We start from the raw sequence: 19,897 nt of genomic DNA on the forward strand, positions 1-19,897 counted from the left end.
TTTAGAATTAATTAAGACGATCAAATTATAATATTTAAAAAATAGTATAACCGCTGCTGTTTTACTATCCGTCAACGTTGAGATACGTCTGTAAAATTATCATTTTTTTTTTATTGTATATTTATTTCCTTCCTTAATATTTATTATTTTATGTACTTACCAAATATTTGGTCGAGTACGATGTATACAAGTATACTGTATAAATCACTACATTTAAAAATAAAACAGTGAATTACTTAAACGATAACTATTTCAAGCGAATTCATTTACTTTAATAATTTGAATGGATGTATACGTATTTTCTGATCTATCGTGTCGACGTGATTACGTTAAAAGAACCCGCTTCCTGTGGTGCGGGACGCGGGTTCTTCCGAGCGTCAATTTATCGTTATTATCTAGAAATTTCGAGTTTCGCCATTTATACGAAAATTAAGATGTGACAAAAATAGGAAAATTAAACAATAGTTATATATATTTTTATGCATAATATTTATACCTTTATGACTATATCTATATATTAAGTTCCATAACTATATTAAGACAATTTTTGTATAATAAATACTACGACATACCTAATACCTTTGGCTATAATTTTATTAAGTTATAACTATCTAAACTATCGGTTGTCGATTTCATCAAGATTATAACTTGAATGTTAAAATAGTCATTACGATTACATAATGTTTTAATTACAACACCAATAACGCAAAATATATTAACAATAAAATAATCCAAACGCCTACGGCCATCTGCCTCGGGTAAACGATATATGCAATAATATCGATATTCCTCGATAGTAGGGTTCAGAAAGCGTTCAAAAAAATAATTCATTAATTATTATTAATTATCGTTCTGTCATACTGTATAATACCCGGGGAGTAGCCTGGAAGTTTTTTAATTTCTCCTTTGTAAATAATACTCACGCTTTTCGAATAACATTTGAGTCATTATTATTATTAATATTATTGTTTGAGTATAATTTAACTTGAATACGGGTGCATTTTTAGAAGTGCCTTTATTTTTACTTCTTTTCTATGCTATGGACGTGTTCGCGAATTTACGGATGTGCTCTATCCTCTAGTCTAGATATGACGATATCCGGCCCGTCCCTTTAAACAACCGCATAACCGGAGTTCTCGCTCGACAATATTAATATGTTAACGACCCCTTCCACCGCATACACACAAAAACATCACACGCGCGCGCGTCAATTGATGAGGCGACGGCGTATTGGTTTACATGTTATTATCGTGTGTGTATATTATTATAAAAATAATAATGTAGTCATTACTAAAACATATTGTCGCGTGTACTCGCGTCGAAATGTCGAATAGACGCTCATTACGGTTTGTTTTCGTTTTTTTTCCAACACGTCGACAATTATTATGTAATATGTTATTATAAACGTCTCTCGTACCAGTATCGGTCGATCTCATTGTGGTGCATTCGGTTGGCGACTACAACTTAAACTTACTCACAGACGCGCATAGTAAAAATATTGCTTACATAGTTGCATTACGTACACTCCGGAGCTCCTGCGGGATAAGAAGTATACGTCTGTACAGTGTGTATTTCGTGCTTTATCCTCGAAATTGTGGTTGTTTCTCCTAACCGAAACGAAAAACGGATCACCAGATTGTAGAAATAATCAACGACAACAATAACAAAAACACTGTAGGGTCGGTGCTCGGTGGTTTTCATGCGGTCGTCGACAATCGTCGCCGCGTGTCGTTTGACGGCGAGGCGCGCTCGCGCCGCGTGCCGCGCGGCCGTAGTCGCACACTCGCACGTCGGGTCGTCGCTTCAGTCCAGTCCGGTCGGCCGGCGCGAACGTGCTTACTGCGTCGCAGCGACACGTCAGTCAGTGATCAGTGCCCGCCCATCAGCAGTCACGTCGTAATCATCGCGACCGAGTGTGGACAACGATGATGTACCAGAATCGAAACCACCATCACAACAACAACACGATCGGGCGCACCGCCGTGGCCGCGGATCCGGCGTCCACCGCGGTGCACGACGGTTTTGCCACGGTCCGCCGGCCGCACCATTACGTCGGCCACAAGCGGCGGCGCGCGGCCACCGCGGCCGTAGGCTTGCACCTGGAACCGGTCAGCGAGCACGTCGGTGGCGAACAGCTGCAGCTGTACTCGGGCCTGAGGCCCAAATCGTGCACCGGGGCGGCCGCCGCGCTGCCCCCGTTGCCGTCCGACGTGCCCTGGTGGGAAATAGCGACCCGTCGGCGGCCTAAGAGTTGTGCCGACTTTGGATCCACGTCGTCGGACGACACCGAAAAGGTGAAATTTAATATACAAAATTGATAAATATCGTTCGACCGCAGAACTCGCAAAAGAAACCAAATTTTCAGTATTAGTCTTGATTCGTTTTTTTTCTTTTTTTCTTTTGTAATTTTATACGTGGGGTGCGCTTCCTGATTTTTTATTTTTCAAATATAATTTCCCGCCTTCCTAGCGGTGATGATAGCCACTATAATTGTATTCTGTATTTATAAAAAATGAAATGTTTGGAAAGTGGTCCGGAGACAAGTATTATTATTTATTTTTTTGTGGTATACATATTATAGGTCTCATCATATGGACTAATATTTAATGCCTTGTTGACTGCCTATCTCTTTTAAATAACGTTGGCACTTGCTATCATATAGTAGAGTATGGGGATGCACAATCCATTTTATGTCATAATGGTGGTAGCGCCTTTAAAATGGTGGTTCCACAAGGTCAACCATACACCATTAATGGTTTTTAAATTGTTGTCACCTTATCTGATGCACTGACACGTTTCGGAGATTTGGTCGGTGGTCGTCTTGGCAAAATCTTCAGAAGTGATCTGGATTCTGGTGTATCTATACAATTCATAATAATAGTTTACCCAACCCCCCGCGGTCAAATCCGGTGTCCGAGAACTGGTATGGATGGGACACCTGTCGTCTGTTATTTTCGATCCTTTTTTTTTTGCCGGAAATCCGTCCACCACACTTTGTACATCCATTGATTATAAATCTAAATACTACATACTAGTAACAATTAATCAATGATGCAACAAAATATGTTAATAGTATAAATACCAAATACGTAAAAAGCGTGAAAATCCAATTTTTATTTTATAGGTAGGTGCCTTCAGCACACAATGATAAAAAATATTGTTACGAGTGTGTATGGCGTGCACTCATGTAATGGTGTGCATTATTATTATTATTATTTTCACGGGTTTATTGTACCTACGATTTAAATTGCTTTTCTTATTTTTTTCAAAGCCAATGATTTCGCTATTATGTTTTTGTATTCCGTCAATTGTCAGTCCTACTACTACTACGCGTGGTCGCCGTCATTGTCGGTCGATCGGCATATCGTATATGTGATATGTCGTGTCTAAGGTAACATTGTGTGAAAATCGGTTGGCATTCTATCAAAATCGTAATAAAGACGGATACCGACTGCGATAACGTCGCAATAATATATCGAGTTGATAATCGATTTTATGTTTTTGATTTATGTATACTTGCATCATAATATGTATAATTATTATTTAGTATTGTGAATTATGACGTAAACTATTGGCTAAGCTACGAAATTGTTGTCGTTTTAATCGTCGGAAAGAACCGTTTTTTAATTAAATATTTATAATATTGCATATCAATATATGCGTACGATTTGTCGACTAAACATAATTTAATATAAAATATACTCTTACACATGCTCCCATGTCTGTTTTGGTCCGTACAATATGTATTTTCATTAAGTCGAACAAAGGTAATTTTTTTCATCATTATTGATGCCCACGTTATAAAGCATTAATTTATTATTATTATTTTTCGTAAAAAAAATGAACAATTAATCGTTGTTTGTATTGAACATCTATACTAAAGTGTGTCGTGTTATCATCGATCAATTCATTAACTCTTCGACCACTGCATGCTGTAATTTGTAGGTCAGTTATTGTGCAAATCTGATGGATGTTAAATGATTTTAATTTGTGTTATTCTAATCAGCTTTATTATAGTATTGTTGAATGTTGTTTGTGTTCGCTTCGATTGGAAAAAAGAATTTGTGATTATAAAAACATGTCCGAGTGATGTAGTAAATTGATGCTGTCGAGTTGCCGAAAAGATACTTCGCACGTGCAGGTATTTGTACACGAGCGAACAACAATATTTAGATCGATCATCGACGAAAATACGATAATAATTTATCATTCGCGTATAATCTCTATATTATTATTTATTACAATTTATAACGGTCGGGCATATGTGTTATAATAAAAAAGGACTTGGATCATTATGTTATCTATCTATTATCAGTTATATTTTCTGAACGCGTATTATAATATACACACGACTATTGCCTATTGTTGCGATTTACGGACGGCTTCTATAATAAGGTAACTACATTTTAAATGATCATTATCAAAATAGTTCTAAATGCAGTTACAATTTTTTTTTATTCGTGTAGTTTTAAAATGTATTAAACGTAAGAACTTTATAATATTGTAGGTGTACAGACAGAAATATAATACTTATATTAAAATTAAAAATTCATCATTATTAACTGAAACTATTTTTTCGTTTCTAAAAACAAATAATATATAATGTATGATATAAATATAGGTACTTATTTATATTTTTACAAACATTTTCATTAAATTCAGCCATTTTAGCATACTAAAAATTACAGCATTGTTTATGATAAATTGTATAACAAAATTTACGAGTTCTCCCGATGAATTGACCCAATCAGTATAATAATATTTTCAGGTATTATTTCTCACGACAACGTGATACAACATGTATTAAATCAGTGACAGCTCATGTCCATGATTTTAAAAGTTTATCAACATATTATTTTCAGACGTTCCAAATTTTTTTTATTTTATACTTAAATATTAAATATAGTAACTAAATTTGATTTTAAACAGTAAGTATAGGTACGAGGTACTTTGTGCCAAACTAATCCGAGGATTATATTTCTCAACTATTATTATTAGATTAATTTTTAATTTTATAAACTGTTTATAATGTATGAAACTGATACATGATACATTTTCGTTAAAGTAATCACTCTGTATATTATAGGAGTGGTCTTAGTATGTACATGCATTTCGAAATAGTACTTGCCATGAATGTGAATAAACTTGAAAGGTACCACATAAATAAAATTACCTACGTTTGTTTATAGAATTATATACAAATAAAGGGAATTGTATTTTACATTATTTATTATTAGTAACCGAAGTCTCAGTGTTACATTGGAAATAATTAAAATCATAAGAAACGTGTATATTATTTTTCCTTGATTATTAACTAAAATTAAAATAATTATTAATTTTAAAAAAAATATGAGAATAACTCTAATTATGATTTAATTTACTCCAGTCACATATAATACATTACCCGAAATGTTAATTACCTATAATATATTGTAACATAATATATAGGTTATTGTAATAATTAAGAAATTAATTAACATTTATACGAAGTTGAATGATTTAAATATCGCAAATGAACGTTTTTGGTTTTTTAAAAATCTTTAATGTTGTATTTTCAAATTTATCACATCACTATAATAGTCCTACTTGGACTATGGTGTGTAACAACAACCAATTTGCTTGATTATTTAATTTTACCTTCAATATTATAATAATTTCGTTTAACTGTACAAAACGTATGATATAGATAAAATAAAAAATTATTCTATCACTTTGTCGTGTACTCCATAATCTATTTTTTAAAACATTATGCATCTATATGCAATAAGCCAATAACTAAATTTTGACACTTGATCTGTTCTATAACATTAATATTTAATAATATTATCGTATAGTTTGTAATTAATCAGTTATATATATATATTATATTATTATGTCGCCTTCAAATTTAAAATGACGTGTTTTATAGTAGTAAATTAACAATTGCTAATAACGTTTTCAAGATTAATTTCTGAAATTCTAATCAAATTGTATTATTAGTTGTTAAAATTAAAAAAATTATCTAAATCGGAACAGTGGCTATTATATTCTTGTATTTATAATTTATATAGTGTATAAGCGACACGTGAGTAATAATAAATAAAATAACAATAAAAAAGTCAATTAAATGTTTTAATTATTAATATCGACTAATAAAAGCTCAGCATCAATCTTATATATATTAAGTATTTCTTTGTTTATCGTTTTTAATTTATATTGTTCGTATTCAAGCAAATTATATTCAATAATAATAGAACTACTTCTAATATTTATCACTTATCACATTTACCGTTGACTTTGACGTGAATTAAATATGCTATTATTATTATTGAACTTGTTTTGAGCAAGTTTGATATGATTTATTATTCATTTAGCTATTCTGATATATTTCCTGGTTATTATTTTTTTTTTATTTTAATATATACACTGCTATTTTATCTATTGTGTTCTTTTATATTCGTCGTGTATGTTATAATTTTAAATTATTGTATTTCCATCGCAAACTTATCGACAAAAACAATGTCTTTTGATTCCTAGTGCAATTTAATTAAATTCAAATGTGTTTACAGTATACACATATAAACATAAAGTAAAGTACTGCGTGTTATGTTTTCGATAAAATCAAATTTTGTTTATACACCTATACAATAATAATATTATACGTCATTAATGCCATACAATAATAATGGTCTATCTCAGAACAACAATGGTATCGTAAAACGAAATCTTTTTTTATTTTAGTTTTTTTTTTTTTTGAAAGACAAGTCAAACAATTATTTTACGAGCGCGCGTTAAACAAATTAAGTATACACATCTCTTCTACGTGCTATATTTAACAGTCAATACATATCATACATTATAAAGATATAAATATATAATACAATATCGTACACGATCGATAAGAGAAACGAACGAAATATAATAATGATAAACAACAAACATCATCGTGGTGGTCGTAGCAGTAGCGGTCAAATTATATGGACTATTGTGCGATTCGTATGTTTATACTACCTATATGTTTATTATAAAAAACAGCATTATATAAAATATCGTTTTGAAATCGTATTTGTATTTTGTATACATTATAATATAGTGTGTAGTATATTTTTATTATTATTATTATTATTATTACGTATTGATCGCATTGACGTGTATATAATTTTATTTTATATTTGTAATTACAACTTTTTTTCTATTACATTAGACGTTTGCTTTTCGATGACACTGTGCGTCACTGCAACTATACTAAACGTTTCTTATATAATATTATAAATTATAATATTTATTATGTATACGGCATATTACCGAGACGGCAAGCATCCATGTCCGCTGCACGTTCCACGTCGGTGAAAATAATAATTTAATGATAACGATTTTGATCGCGAGAAAATTGACGCCGTGTCGCCGTTACCCGGAGAAAGTGTTGGAAAATTAGAAAGCAGTAGCTGAAAATTAATGGATCGGACACACGAAAACGTACCTATACGTGGAAACAACTAGTTTTCACTCGCGTGTCCCTGCGTTTATTTTTTGTTGTAGATTCTTACCTCCCTGTATTGAAACGAAAATCGCGCCGCATCGTATAAATTAATTTACCCTTTTCATTCGTTTTAATCGATCATATATTATGTGATAAGGATTACGTAATTTGTTAATATATTTCCTTATTTGTATAATAACAAATTTTACTACTATTACCTATGTATGTATATTTTTGCATGTATACATAAAATCCGTAACAGCAGCGGCGTGCGTGTGGCATGTGCCTTAGACAGTTAATACAGGAAATTGGCCTCAAGGGAACGAGTAATGAATATTAATAATAATAATAATAATAGTAAAAGGTAGTCATGGCAGCTGAAAATAGAGGATTCACTCCGCGGTCGGACGAAGACATCACGCAATATCGTAATATTCAATTGAATCAACCATTGCACATGTATTATATATAAAATCATATATATAGCTAATAATATATTTATTATATATTGTCATCATAATATTATTATTACTTACTATTGACACTTGTAGTTATAGTATCGTGTTTATATTATACGGTAGACAGTATGTACGACAAGACGCTACAAAATAAGTATATAATATATTAATTCCAAGCACGATTATCTACTTCGAGTTATTGACGTTTTAGACATTATTAGTGCCGTCGCTAATCTTAGTTTAAATAATATAGTTTCCGTTTTTCTTTCCTGTCGATATGAACAATTATATGTTATTATTTGTTGTGCAAGTAAAATTATGTATCCGAACGAGAACTGATAAACGATGAGAACTTGGTTCAAATAAACGCGACAAGATATTACATTGCTGTATCTGCACACATCGATATGTTCTATGTGATGAAGATTTTAGGGTGGTAGCTGCATCGTCGGACTCACGTTTTTTGCTATAACGTCTTTCTTTCGTTTTTTTTTTTTTTGCTAAGGGTGACGACTATAGTTATATTATCTAGCAGCTTTTTCCAAGAACAACATGGTTTATACGAAACCGTTAATTATAACGGTGAGGTTGACGCAAGTTAAACAGTTTAACCTGTACAACATACCATATGTCGTTGTTACGTGATGAAAAGTCGAAAGCAATGGTCAGTTAGTCTATGAAATGTCTGAATACGAGGGATGTCGCGTTTTAATTGGTCGGCGGCCACCGATACACCGGATCAAAGAGCACCGCTCGAGTTATACCACTATACCAGCAGTGTATTTTTAATGAAGTTCACTCTCGATTCTTCTTAAAGAACAAAATGTCCATTTTCTAAGTTCCTAACAATATTCCTTACACATAATATGTTAACACGCGAATAGATGACAACTCAGCGTACACTACATGTTAAATTACTGCATACAAAAACCGCTACACTTGAACGAATTTATATTAAAGCAATATTTATAGCGATTACTACTATAGTGTACTTAATTTTTCGTGATTGATCTTTGACGTGAATATGTGAACAATTTCTGAGAAAACTTTATTAATAAAATATTATTTTTTACCAATAATAAACAAAGAAAATGTACAATAATATGAAAATTATTGTAAAATGAAACAATAACTAAATTCCTTATTGCGAGATTTCTGTATATTAAACTTAATGCTATGATGGGAGGGGTCGCTAGTCGTCCAGAAACACTGCGTCAGCTCGATTGGGTTTGATTACATTTATATATTATATGTATATATTTTTATTTGTTTAGAAGGTCGCGTGGCCAATTTCATTTTGAGTAACAGTGAGTTATCAGAGAGAGTCATAAAAGAAATATTAGATAGTAGGGGATGTGGGTGATCTATAGTATTGGAGAGGATTTTTTTACAGTATTTTTATCATTAGGTAAATATAGTTTAGTGATACACAAAGGGACCCCAAAGATTGGTGTGGGAATACCTTAGTCGACGAAGTGGTATGTGTATGTATTGTGTACACATAATACTGCTGTGACGATGTTTTTATTTTTGCGAGAGTTTAGGCTAGTCTTTTTTTTTCCACGTATCGCTGTACGATGTGCGATGTTTGTGTACTTATAGTATGTGGCGAGTGGGTGGTTTAAAAACAAAAACAGTTGTGTGTCGTGTATGTATTTACTTTGACTCGTGGATGTCGAAATTCTGTTTTTGTTTTATTTTTTTCTATCGTATTATATTACATTTGCATTAACTATTGTGAAAATGCTTCTCTGTCGGTTAAAAATCTATACTGCTTTATACGCATGTAATGTTATTGGTAGGTATTTCCTGTGTACGCATATTGTAAAACCATTCGTACAGATTTTTATCCGTTTTCCGTTACAAGTGTATGCAATAATTGTGGTGACGTGTGATGGTGTTCTGATTTGTTTCGGATTCAGAACGATCGACAGCGACTTCAGTAAATAATAAAAATATTTTTCTATTACTCCACCTGCAGTGCGACGGAATGTTTATTATTATTTTTTTTTTGTGCCCGCGTTTCGTTGTAGGATTGTATACTATGTACTTGTCAATCCACTTATATATAAATATTATACTTGTATATATTTCAAATTTAGCGTTGAATTTTAGGTTTTTGTTACCTTATCCCATCTTTTTATAACTCTAATGTATTTGCTCTGTCAATGCGATATCTTATTTGGTGTTTTTCGCGTTAATCGACCATCACTACGTATAATATAATATTCGGCAATTCAAATGAAACGTTTGCGTCCGGAGAATCTAGACACATCGATGGTCATCTGGTATTTGGGTTCATACGTTGTGGTTATATGTACGCTACCGCAGCAGTATATACTCTATAGTAATATGAGGATTGACGAAAAATTTGGTATCTCTTTCGAAATGGTTTTCTGCGTAGTGTGTGTGCTCGTCTATAATTAATACAAATATATTAATGAGACATAATCTCCACTCGACTCTATTACTATAGGATATCTGGGTATGTATAGATGTATGTATATTAATGTGATATAATATTAGTGTTAGAGAAACCACTTTTCCAAATTTAAAGTTTTTATGTTTTGTAGTTTTTGAGAAGTAGCGATAAGTGAATGAGTGGTATTTTAATTATATGTACATACATACATATAGTTTACAGTTATTAGGTTTATTAATAATTATACTAGGAACGGCTGGGACTTCCTTTTCGTGTACATATACCGACCCCATGGACAACGTCGCCGGCTCAAGATTGTACGTAGGTATTTGGAAATATTTCCAGGCTAACGAGTAACGACGACCAAACTATAATCTTATTTCTTATTAGTTATTAATTATTATACTCAATAGATACGGTATTTGATATAATATTATATAAAAGTGATAAAAACGTTTTCGTTTTACGATATATGTATAATTTATGTTATAAAATATGTAGTAGTGCAGTATCTATACATTATAAATTATTATACATACATGCAGCCGTCAAGAGTAGTGCTTTAAAAATAGAAGCGGTTCAAGTGCTCTGCTTTGCGGTGGTGTTCGGGATTTGAAGATAGGTCTGATATTTTGTAATGGACGAAAAGGATCGTTATTTTATTAGACATTAATACATTATATTCTTACAGTAATGATATTATACTCTTTATAATATTATAATTTATAATATTTGATAGTAGAACACAGTTTCGCTTAGTGTTTTCATGCCAGAGCTCTGTCGTCCCTCGAAACTTACATCCTCCTCTTTTCACAGTGTATTAGAGTATTATACTGACATAATGTATATGTATAGTAGTGTAGTATACTTACATGCAATATAAATATATATTAATTAAAATTTATAATAGTTACGGATGATAAATTTGTTTGATTGTACAATATTACATTATGTATAAATATTTTCGTGTTATAAATAAATGATTCCCCGCTAAAATATGACGCGTGATACTGCCATGCATCGTCAATATTATAAATTATATTCTATACCTATACTAATGATCCACGATCGTACGCCACCTAATTGGTAAAATATATTTGCCACGTTTTAAATAACCTAAATTTTTAATTATTTATTCGGATTTATATACCTATAATAAGATATCTTTAGTAGAAAAAAATCTACATTACCATTGATATTTTATTTTATAATGTTAGTGTATCAAATCATTTTTAATCAATTCCACTATGCTTATAAATTATTACTCATTACGTTATATGTAGGTACATAACTGATTAATAACACATTCTATTCTATCTCTCTGTATAGTCTCGAATTATATATTATTCGACTGCAATCGCCCTATATAATATAGTTAAACAATATTTGTTTGAAAACGTGTACACGAATGTATATAGAACCGAAGTCTTCCAGGTGTGACAATTTGTTTTATTTGCTTGAATCATGTTGCTTCTGTCGAGCTTCTGTTTATTTATTTTGTTTATTCGCAATGCCTTTTTTAGGTTAAACGTCCAATTAACAATAATTTTAACATATTGATACACCGCTGTATTTCTATTCGACATTGACAATTTGTATGATCATTATCATATTGTGTGCAATGTAGTCGATGTTGACAACATGACACGTAAACTATGATCTGTTTGGTCTGTACCCGGTGAGTAGTCTCTTGATTCTTGATACTTGGAAAAATTGAGGTCTTTTACGTTCGGTTTGTATAGGGTGTAATGGTGTTATATTGCTATGACGATATTCGCTGGAAATGAGTATGTGAATGAAATCAACCGTTAATTAACTGGTAAGTCACCGACTGCAGTTGGGCGCGACGAAGGCTAACGACAATTTATTCGTTCTTCTCGATTCCTCCAGTTGCAGTATTGAACGTAGAATAATATTGTATAAATTATAAAATATTGTGATTCGGCGTTTTTTTGACCTATATATTGTTTTTGAATTACTCACCGTATAAATTTGACAGCAGTAATAATATAATAATCATCGCCAACGTGTATAATATCAGTTCGCCTTGAACGGAATGCAACTGGAGCGAATAGTACAAATTAATACATTGATCGTTATTTTCGACTAAACGACGATTTCGAATGCAATATTGCTACGATTTGTTTATAAATTATAATAAGCCTAGTTGTTACTAAATGATATACAAAAATATAATTTTTTTTCCAGGATTAAAATATTATTAATACCTGATAATTTGTTTTTCGAATTCCAATAATTATATTATTATAATCCGACAAATGTTTATGTATTTAAATATTAATAATTGGTAAACATATTTGTGTGTATATTACTATAGTATGTTATTGTTTACCTACGGTTAACATCGTCAAACTACAGGTACATTTCCTAATCTATTGTCGACAAACCATGTAATTATATTCAGCTTTTACATGAAAATAAATGACATTAATGTACTTACTTTAAGACATTCACTATCGATAATTGAAACATAATAGTATTGCTTGCGATATGGGTACATTGTTATATGACAGGCGAAATTGAAATTGTGGATGGATTTTTGATACGCTTATTATTTTCGAATAAATAATACGCAAAAATATAAACGTTTACATTATGTAAACATTTAAACACGGTACAGCCCTATATTTACAATCCGCCACTCACGTAACATTATTATTATTGTAATCTTATATGCGCTCATAAAGGAATTATGATTTTAGAGTTTAGACTTTTTTCTTTTATGATTAATAAACATTATTTATTATTGTTCTAGGCGCACGTGGTGTCTGCATTCGAGCAGTCTTTATCGAACATGACTCAGAGGTTGCAACAGTTGACAGCCACGGCCGAGAAAAAGGTAAATATATTTCCTTAATTTTCAACCCTCGCTATAAATTCTGATAAATTTAAATTTCAAACAATATTATAAAAAAAAGTTCGATCACTATTAATCGTCGAACCGTATGCTATTCCGCTTATAGGATCACGAGCTACACGAACTGCGTCAAACCGTCGAGATGCTGAGGAAACAAAGCGCCGCCGATTTGGGAAACCATCCAAACGGTGGCAGTAGTAACAATCATCAAAGGCGGCATACGATCAATTCCGTTGCCGATTCTAGCACTGGTAAATTATTCGTTCTTTCAATGATCCGCACTGATCAGTGACCACTTTAATTATCAGTGACGCGTTAATACCCTCGTCTGTCATCTTTAGGCAATAACATTTCCCGTCAATTGTCGACAGATTCGGTTTCAAGTTTGAATTCCTTGTCGTCGGCATGCAGTGCGTCCAGTTCGGCACAGCAATCCGAGGCCGACAAGAAGAAGAAAAGAGGATGGGTACGACCAAACATATCCGTATGATGTCTAGATTTTAATCGATGATCGGTGTTAAAAGAATTTAAGAAACTCTCCCCTTCTCCTGTACATAGTTATTAATTATTATTCTTTTTATACAACACCCCTAACGGGCCAATATGTAAATTTTGCTTTAGGATTGGTTTCTATTTTGTTTTGACACCGTCCGATTTTGAACTGCGAAAATTAATGAAACGGGTGGATATTATAATTTATAATAATTTATACTTTTTATTTTCCAATTTGAAATTGTAGTTGCGTAGCTCATTTAGCAAGGCGTTCTCGCGATCTAAAAAGAATCGCAGCAATTCGTTGTCAGATGCTGAAGAAGCTCACATCGCCCGTAACCATCAGAGTGCTTTTCTATCTGACATGTCTGCACCGTCATCACCTATGCTCAATACTCCACATGCGAACGGATTGGGATTCAAGAACAGCCATTCATCAACGACGTGTGTGCTTCAAATTTGTGTTTAATCAATATTTATACTTATTGTATTTTTTTTTTATCAACATTTCTAGGAGTTTGTATGATTGTGAACGAGCTGAACAGGATTCAAGTCCAGAAATGGTGGAGCAACTTAGAAAACAGCTCAGAGAAAAAGATCTCGTTCTTACCGACATTAGATTAGAAGCTTTGAGTTCAGCACATCAACTTGAATCCTTAAAGGATACAGTGATTAAAATGAGGGTATATTATAATTTTTGCATTTTCCTTGTGAGTATATTTCAATATTGAAATTATTTTACAGGATGAAATGTTGAACTTAAAGCAAGACAATGAAAGACTACAAAAAATTGTAACAAATCAATCTCTTCAGTCCAGTTGTAGTTCCTTACAGTCCCCACCTATATCAAATCACACTCAAAGTAAATTTTTAAATGTTAAGTATATAAAATTTGTGCTTGTTACCATGCAATAATTTTTTATCAGGTGATGAAGGAACAGAAGCGTTATTACCCTCATTAGATTCAGATGCTATGTTGGTCCAACTTAACGTGTTCCTTGGTAGTCATGGCAGTTACAACAAGTACAAAGAAAATAAGACTAAAACATGCATAATATCTTCATTACCCATTTCACCAAAATCAAAATGGGATATGGTTGACCACCTTGTTGTCAAAGGATTCAAAGTAAGAATGTTATACCTATTTATTACATATAATAATAATATTCTCCTTTCTTTTATTCTTGGAACATTGTACTAAACTTTAATCATTTGAATTTTTTAAGGATTATGTAGAACGTATTGATCCAATGACTAAACTAGGACTTTGTGTTGACTCAATATGGAGCTATCATGTTGAAGATATAATACGATATATATCAAATACAAAAGAATATAAGCCTCCTGATAAGTCTCCATATGAATGTATGACTAATGGTTCAAATATTTCTATTTGTCTCAAAGGTGCCATGCATTCGGGAAGTTTAGATGCTTTAGCATTTGATACTCTCATACCAAAAAGTATTCTCCAGAGGTACTGGTTGCATTTAATTGAATAAAAAAATACTTACATAAAAATAAATTTTTCTTTGTACGTTTGATAAATTCTATCTTATATAGTGGCCAACCCAAATGATCTTGCGGGCCAACTTTGGAAATGTATTATAATTATGAGCCACATATAAAATTATATATCCCTGTATTAGATTTAGATCCAATACAAAAAAAAAAATATAAATAAATATATAAATTATTTTGTAGAAGTGTGGTAAATTTCACTGGCCATAAATTATCCAAGGCTGCGGGTTGATTATCCCTACTTATTATGTCAGTGTTTCTTAAATTGTGTTCTGCAAAACTCAGTCACCATGTTTTGTGTACTCTCTTTTTTAAAGATAATTTTCATAGGGATTCTCCGCGTAAAAATAATATTGTGCGGTATTCCGTGATATCAAAAAATTTAAGAAACACTGTAGTATTACATTATGTTTTAGTTCTATTTATTGGAATTTGAATAAAGTTTTTTATTTATATAAGTATTTTACTAATTTGTAAACACTTACGGAATAAAAAAATAATTGTGTTTTTTATATTTTTAGATATGTTTCTTTATTAAGTGAACATCATAGAATAATATTATGTGGACCTAGCGGTACTGGCAAGTCTTATTTATCGAATAAACTTGCTGAGTTTCTAGTAATGAAAATGGGAAAAGAATGCAACTCTTCAACTATAGTTACTTTTAGGTTAGACCTATTTCTTATTAGTATTAATATTTTTAATAAATTTTACATGATATAAAAATTATTTAAAATATTGTTTTAGTGTTGATGAGACAAATAATAAAAATTTACAACAATATTTGTCTGAAATATCAGATCAAGCTGATAGTGACTCTTCTCAAATTCCATGTGTTGTGATCTTAGACAATTTACATAAAGCGTTGTCTTTACCAGATGTGTTCAATGGTTTTCAAAGTCCAAAATGTCCTTATATAATAGGAACTATTAATCAGTCAACATGTTCAACAACTAGTCTTCAATTACATCACAACTTCAGATGGGTACTTTGTGCCAACCACATGGAACCAATGAAAGGATTCCTGGGTCGTCATTTGAGACGTAAACTTGTAGAACACGAATGTCGACTTGGCCAAAGAAATGCGCAGCTAAAACGTATTGTAGAATGGATTCCTGAAGTTAGAAATCATTTGAATCAATTGCTCGAGATCCATAGCTCATCTGAAGTTACACTAGGTGATTTTCACAAGAATAGATTGTATTATTTTTACAAATGATGTACATACTTCTAATTTTTTCTTTTTGTGTTTTAGGACCTATTTTATTTGTTTCGTGTCCAATGGATTTAGAAACATCTCAAATGTGGTTTTCAGATTTATGGAACTATTCTTTAGTTCCATATGTAATGGACATGATTCGTGAAGGCATTAGATTGTACGGAAAAAGAGCAGCATGGAAAGACCCAGCTTCATTTGTCATTCAATCATATCCTTGGTCAAATGCAGTACATAAAACCATAGAAACGTTCATTAGAATACGACCAGAAGATGTTGGTTATGACTTAGAACAGGATAATGACCCATTGGTATAGTTGAATAATTATTTATTATCAGGGCAAGGACTTTAATTGAACATTTAATGGGCAAATCATATAATGCATAAAAGTTCTGACTCTGGTTATCATACATAATTAATAATTTTTAATGAAGTTAATTTTAATAAATGTACTTATTTTTTTAATTTAGTTAAATATGTTGATGACTCTTCGAGAAGCTGCAAATTACTCTAGTCCTCAAAATGACACTGACATTAACTTGCCTAATAGTAATGGAACTTTGGCAACACTATGAACTCATAAAATATATTTATTTGTGATTTTATAATTTATTATAGTTTTAAGTTGTGTTTACCAAAATGTATTACTTTTTGGTAATCAAGTCCTAAAGACATTATATTTACCAAATAATAATAATAAATCCAAATGCTCTAATAAGTGGCAGAATATTGTTGTTTCTTAAAAATGATAAAAATAATACATTTCCAAGCTCAACATTTTATACAAACTAATTTATTTTTATATTTTTAATATTTCCGTTTGGTACAGACAATAAATATTGTTTTCAAAAGACTAAATTACTGCCTTTTAAGTTTTTTTTTAAAACATTTTTACTATACTATATATTATAATAAACAGAATACAGATATACAATGTGCTCAAAGACGGTCATGATTATTTTTAAAACAAATTTAACAATAAAAATAAAATTACATTATTTATTTATTTAAATATATTATCTTATTTAAACCGTCCGAAAATGTACTTTTGTAATAATTTGAATACACAATAATTTTTCCCTGTAATATCAATCTAAATGTTTGTATTGATTACAATTCCTTAATTTATTGATTATTTGCTAGTCTATTGTTTCCAGATATTTAAATGAAAAATTAAACATCTTTACTAGTTGATAAGAAAAAAATATAAAATTGTTTACTAAATCTAAATTTCCTGGTGCTTTCTTACTATAGTTTATTTGCTTATTATTACTTGTTAATAAATAAAACTGTAGATAAATACCTTGCTTAATAAACTGTTATTGTTAATATTAAAAATTGCTTTTGTATTTATAAACAATATTATTCTGTATTAATATATTGTATGTTTTTTTTTATATGTATCATGTAGTACAAATTTTTATTTGTTAATAAAAGCAAAATAAATTATACTTTTTAGTTTGTACTATCAGAAATGTGACAATATACTTTCTGTTATGAATTTATGATTCCTGTGTATTATAGTCTTCTAAATATTTTATTCCAAGTTTTCCTTAAATTTGATGTTTTCTTTTTATTAACAGTAAGCAAATTTAATAATGATAATGAAAATAAAATTATAGTAATTTTACACTTATAATATTATTTGATATATATGTCAAACTATTTGTTGCATAATATCATGAATGATTATGTTATTCACTAATGAAAAATTCCACAAAATTAAATAGGTAATTATAATTTCTTATAAAATTAATTGTACTCCTTTGAAAGTGTGTTGTTGAATACTACAGTTCCATTTTGCTTTGTGTAGTTTTCTTCATTATCAATTAGATTGGAACTATCATATGACCAACTTATAAATTTTTGTTGAATAGAAATTAATTTATCAGAATTCATTGTTGAATTTGATGACGAAATGCTAGTGTCACTAAATGTGGGCAAACTTGAACGGAAAATACTCGATTCATTTATTTTATGATCATAATCATTTAGTTTATTAGAGGATTTTGTCGAAGAATTAATATATGATATGCTATCCTCTTCTTTGTTATTATTCTGTGATTCCACATTCCAACTGTTCACATTGTTTTCGTCTGTTGGGTTATACTCTAAACTTGAATCTTCTATTTCATTATGATGCATGTTCTTACTTTGATTATGCTTCATTGTTATTTGTGTTTGTGATGTCATATCAAAATCAGAAAATAAAATATTGAAAGTTTTATTGATCCTAGTCAATGATTCTGAAGTTGATTTCTGAATATTGTAATTAATTTGTTTTTTGTTTGATGTATTGTTGTTAACTGATTGACTTGTTATTGACTTTTTAAACCACTTATTCTTTTTGAAGAGTGAAATATTTTTTTTAAGCTTTTCACTTAAACTTTGTTTTAAAACAATAGTACTCTTTTCTTTTTTAGTTGGAATTGGTCGTTTTTTTAAACCTGTTATTTTGTATTTTACTTTTTTTAAATCATTTTCAAAATAAATTGAATTTGTATTTCTATCACTAGTTTTTTTTTCTCCCCTGTTATGTGATCCTTTTTGACTTGACATGTTACTTATTAAACTAGTATTTGATTTTGAAGTATCATTTTCATGTTGAAAATAATTGGGGTCCCTACATATAAATATTATATCGCTCTGTTTATTGTTTGAGTAATTCATTTTTAATATATTTCCATCTTCTATGCTTGAAAATGTTTGTTGTGAAGTATTCAAAATTTCTAAACCACTAAGTTCTAATATTCTTGGTAATGTCACTATTTGTTTATTATCTAGAACAATATTATTTTTTGGAACATTTTGAATTAAGACACTGTCTTCATCACAAAATGAATCAGTTGGCAAATTATGATTTTCTTGTGTTTTTATTGGACTTATTAGTGGATTAACTTCGAAGCTATGTACTTTCTTAGTGTTTGGAGTACTGCAAATTATTTCCAGGTTCATTGTAGATGCTGTAGAATTTTTATCACTCCATTTTATACCTAAATAAACAATAATTTTTATTACCTACATTCTTGTGGCCTTGTAACCAAATAAAATATATTTAAAGTAGATACTTGGCTTAATTCCTGTTGAATGATGAACAACATTGCATAATAACGGTTTTTTTTTGTTTTTCGGATACCTTACAGGATAATAAGACTTGTACTTTTTGTAAGTATTTAAAAAACATCTAAAAATAGGTATAAATGGTATGATTATCAATTTATACTTATTTTTAAATTGTATAATAATTATTAATTATCAGCATTAATTGAATTATTGATTATTTTAGTTATGGACAAAAGTTTTAATAGATACCTCAAAAATAATAAGCCACGTAAAATACTAAAATACAGAATGTAGACGCTTATTGAGAATTTTCAATATCTCTGTGTAGAATACTAGAATACAGCAATATGAATTCTGTTTTTTAGTTGGTTCTTATGATATAAAATTACA

The 19,897-nt window shown here is 30.5% G+C and overlaps 2 protein-coding genes across 5 annotated transcripts in view; one reads left to right on the top strand and one right to left on the bottom strand.

Annotated features, from left to right (window-relative positions):
- Positions 1-17,638, top strand: part of LOC113554903 (protein sickie) — a 77,979-nt gene extending 60,341 nt beyond the window's left edge. Inside the window, exons 26-37 of one of the 4 annotated variants that reach the window (XM_026958996.1) lie at positions 13,116-13,199; positions 13,324-13,468; positions 13,589-13,701; positions 13,957-14,153; positions 14,224-14,392; positions 14,454-14,571; positions 14,636-14,835; positions 14,936-15,183; positions 15,749-15,895; positions 15,975-16,405; positions 16,483-16,754; positions 16,915-17,638. In XM_026958996.1, the coding sequence (XP_026814797.1) occupies positions 13,116-13,199; positions 13,324-13,468; positions 13,589-13,701; positions 13,957-14,153; positions 14,224-14,392; positions 14,454-14,571; positions 14,636-14,835; positions 14,936-15,183; positions 15,749-15,895; positions 15,975-16,405; positions 16,483-16,754; positions 16,915-17,019 (2,229 nt within the window). In that variant the 3' untranslated portion in view covers positions 17,020-17,638. Of the gene's footprint in view, positions 1-13,115; positions 13,200-13,323; positions 13,469-13,558; positions 13,702-13,956; positions 14,154-14,223; positions 14,393-14,453; positions 14,572-14,635; positions 14,836-14,935; positions 15,184-15,748; positions 15,896-15,974; positions 16,406-16,482; positions 16,755-16,914 lie in introns of all 4 variants that reach the window. The other 3 variants (XM_026958997.1, XM_026958994.1, XM_026958995.1) reach the window with 3 other exon arrangements.
- Positions 17,639-18,185: 547 nt separating this feature from the next.
- LOC113554501 (uncharacterized protein DDB_G0283357-like) lies at positions 18,186-19,169 on the bottom strand. Its single transcript, XM_026958381.1, has one exon. The coding sequence runs from the start codon at positions 19,112-19,114 to the stop codon at positions 18,197-18,199; it is 918 nt and encodes a 305-aa protein (XP_026814182.1). The 5' UTR covers positions 19,115-19,169; the 3' UTR covers positions 18,186-18,196.
- Between the last annotated feature and the right edge of the window lie 728 nt (positions 19,170-19,897).

This window comes from Rhopalosiphum maidis, chromosome 2 (assembly GCF_003676215.2).
Source record: "Rhopalosiphum maidis isolate BTI-1 chromosome 2, ASM367621v3, whole genome shotgun sequence".
NCBI classification, from domain to species: Eukaryota; Metazoa; Arthropoda; class Insecta; order Hemiptera; family Aphididae; genus Rhopalosiphum; species Rhopalosiphum maidis.

Coding starts and splice junctions, on each gene's coding strand:
- LOC113554501 (XM_026958381.1), bottom strand. CDS start 19,114: ATGAATTACTCAAACAATAAACAGAGCGATATAATATTTATATGTAGG.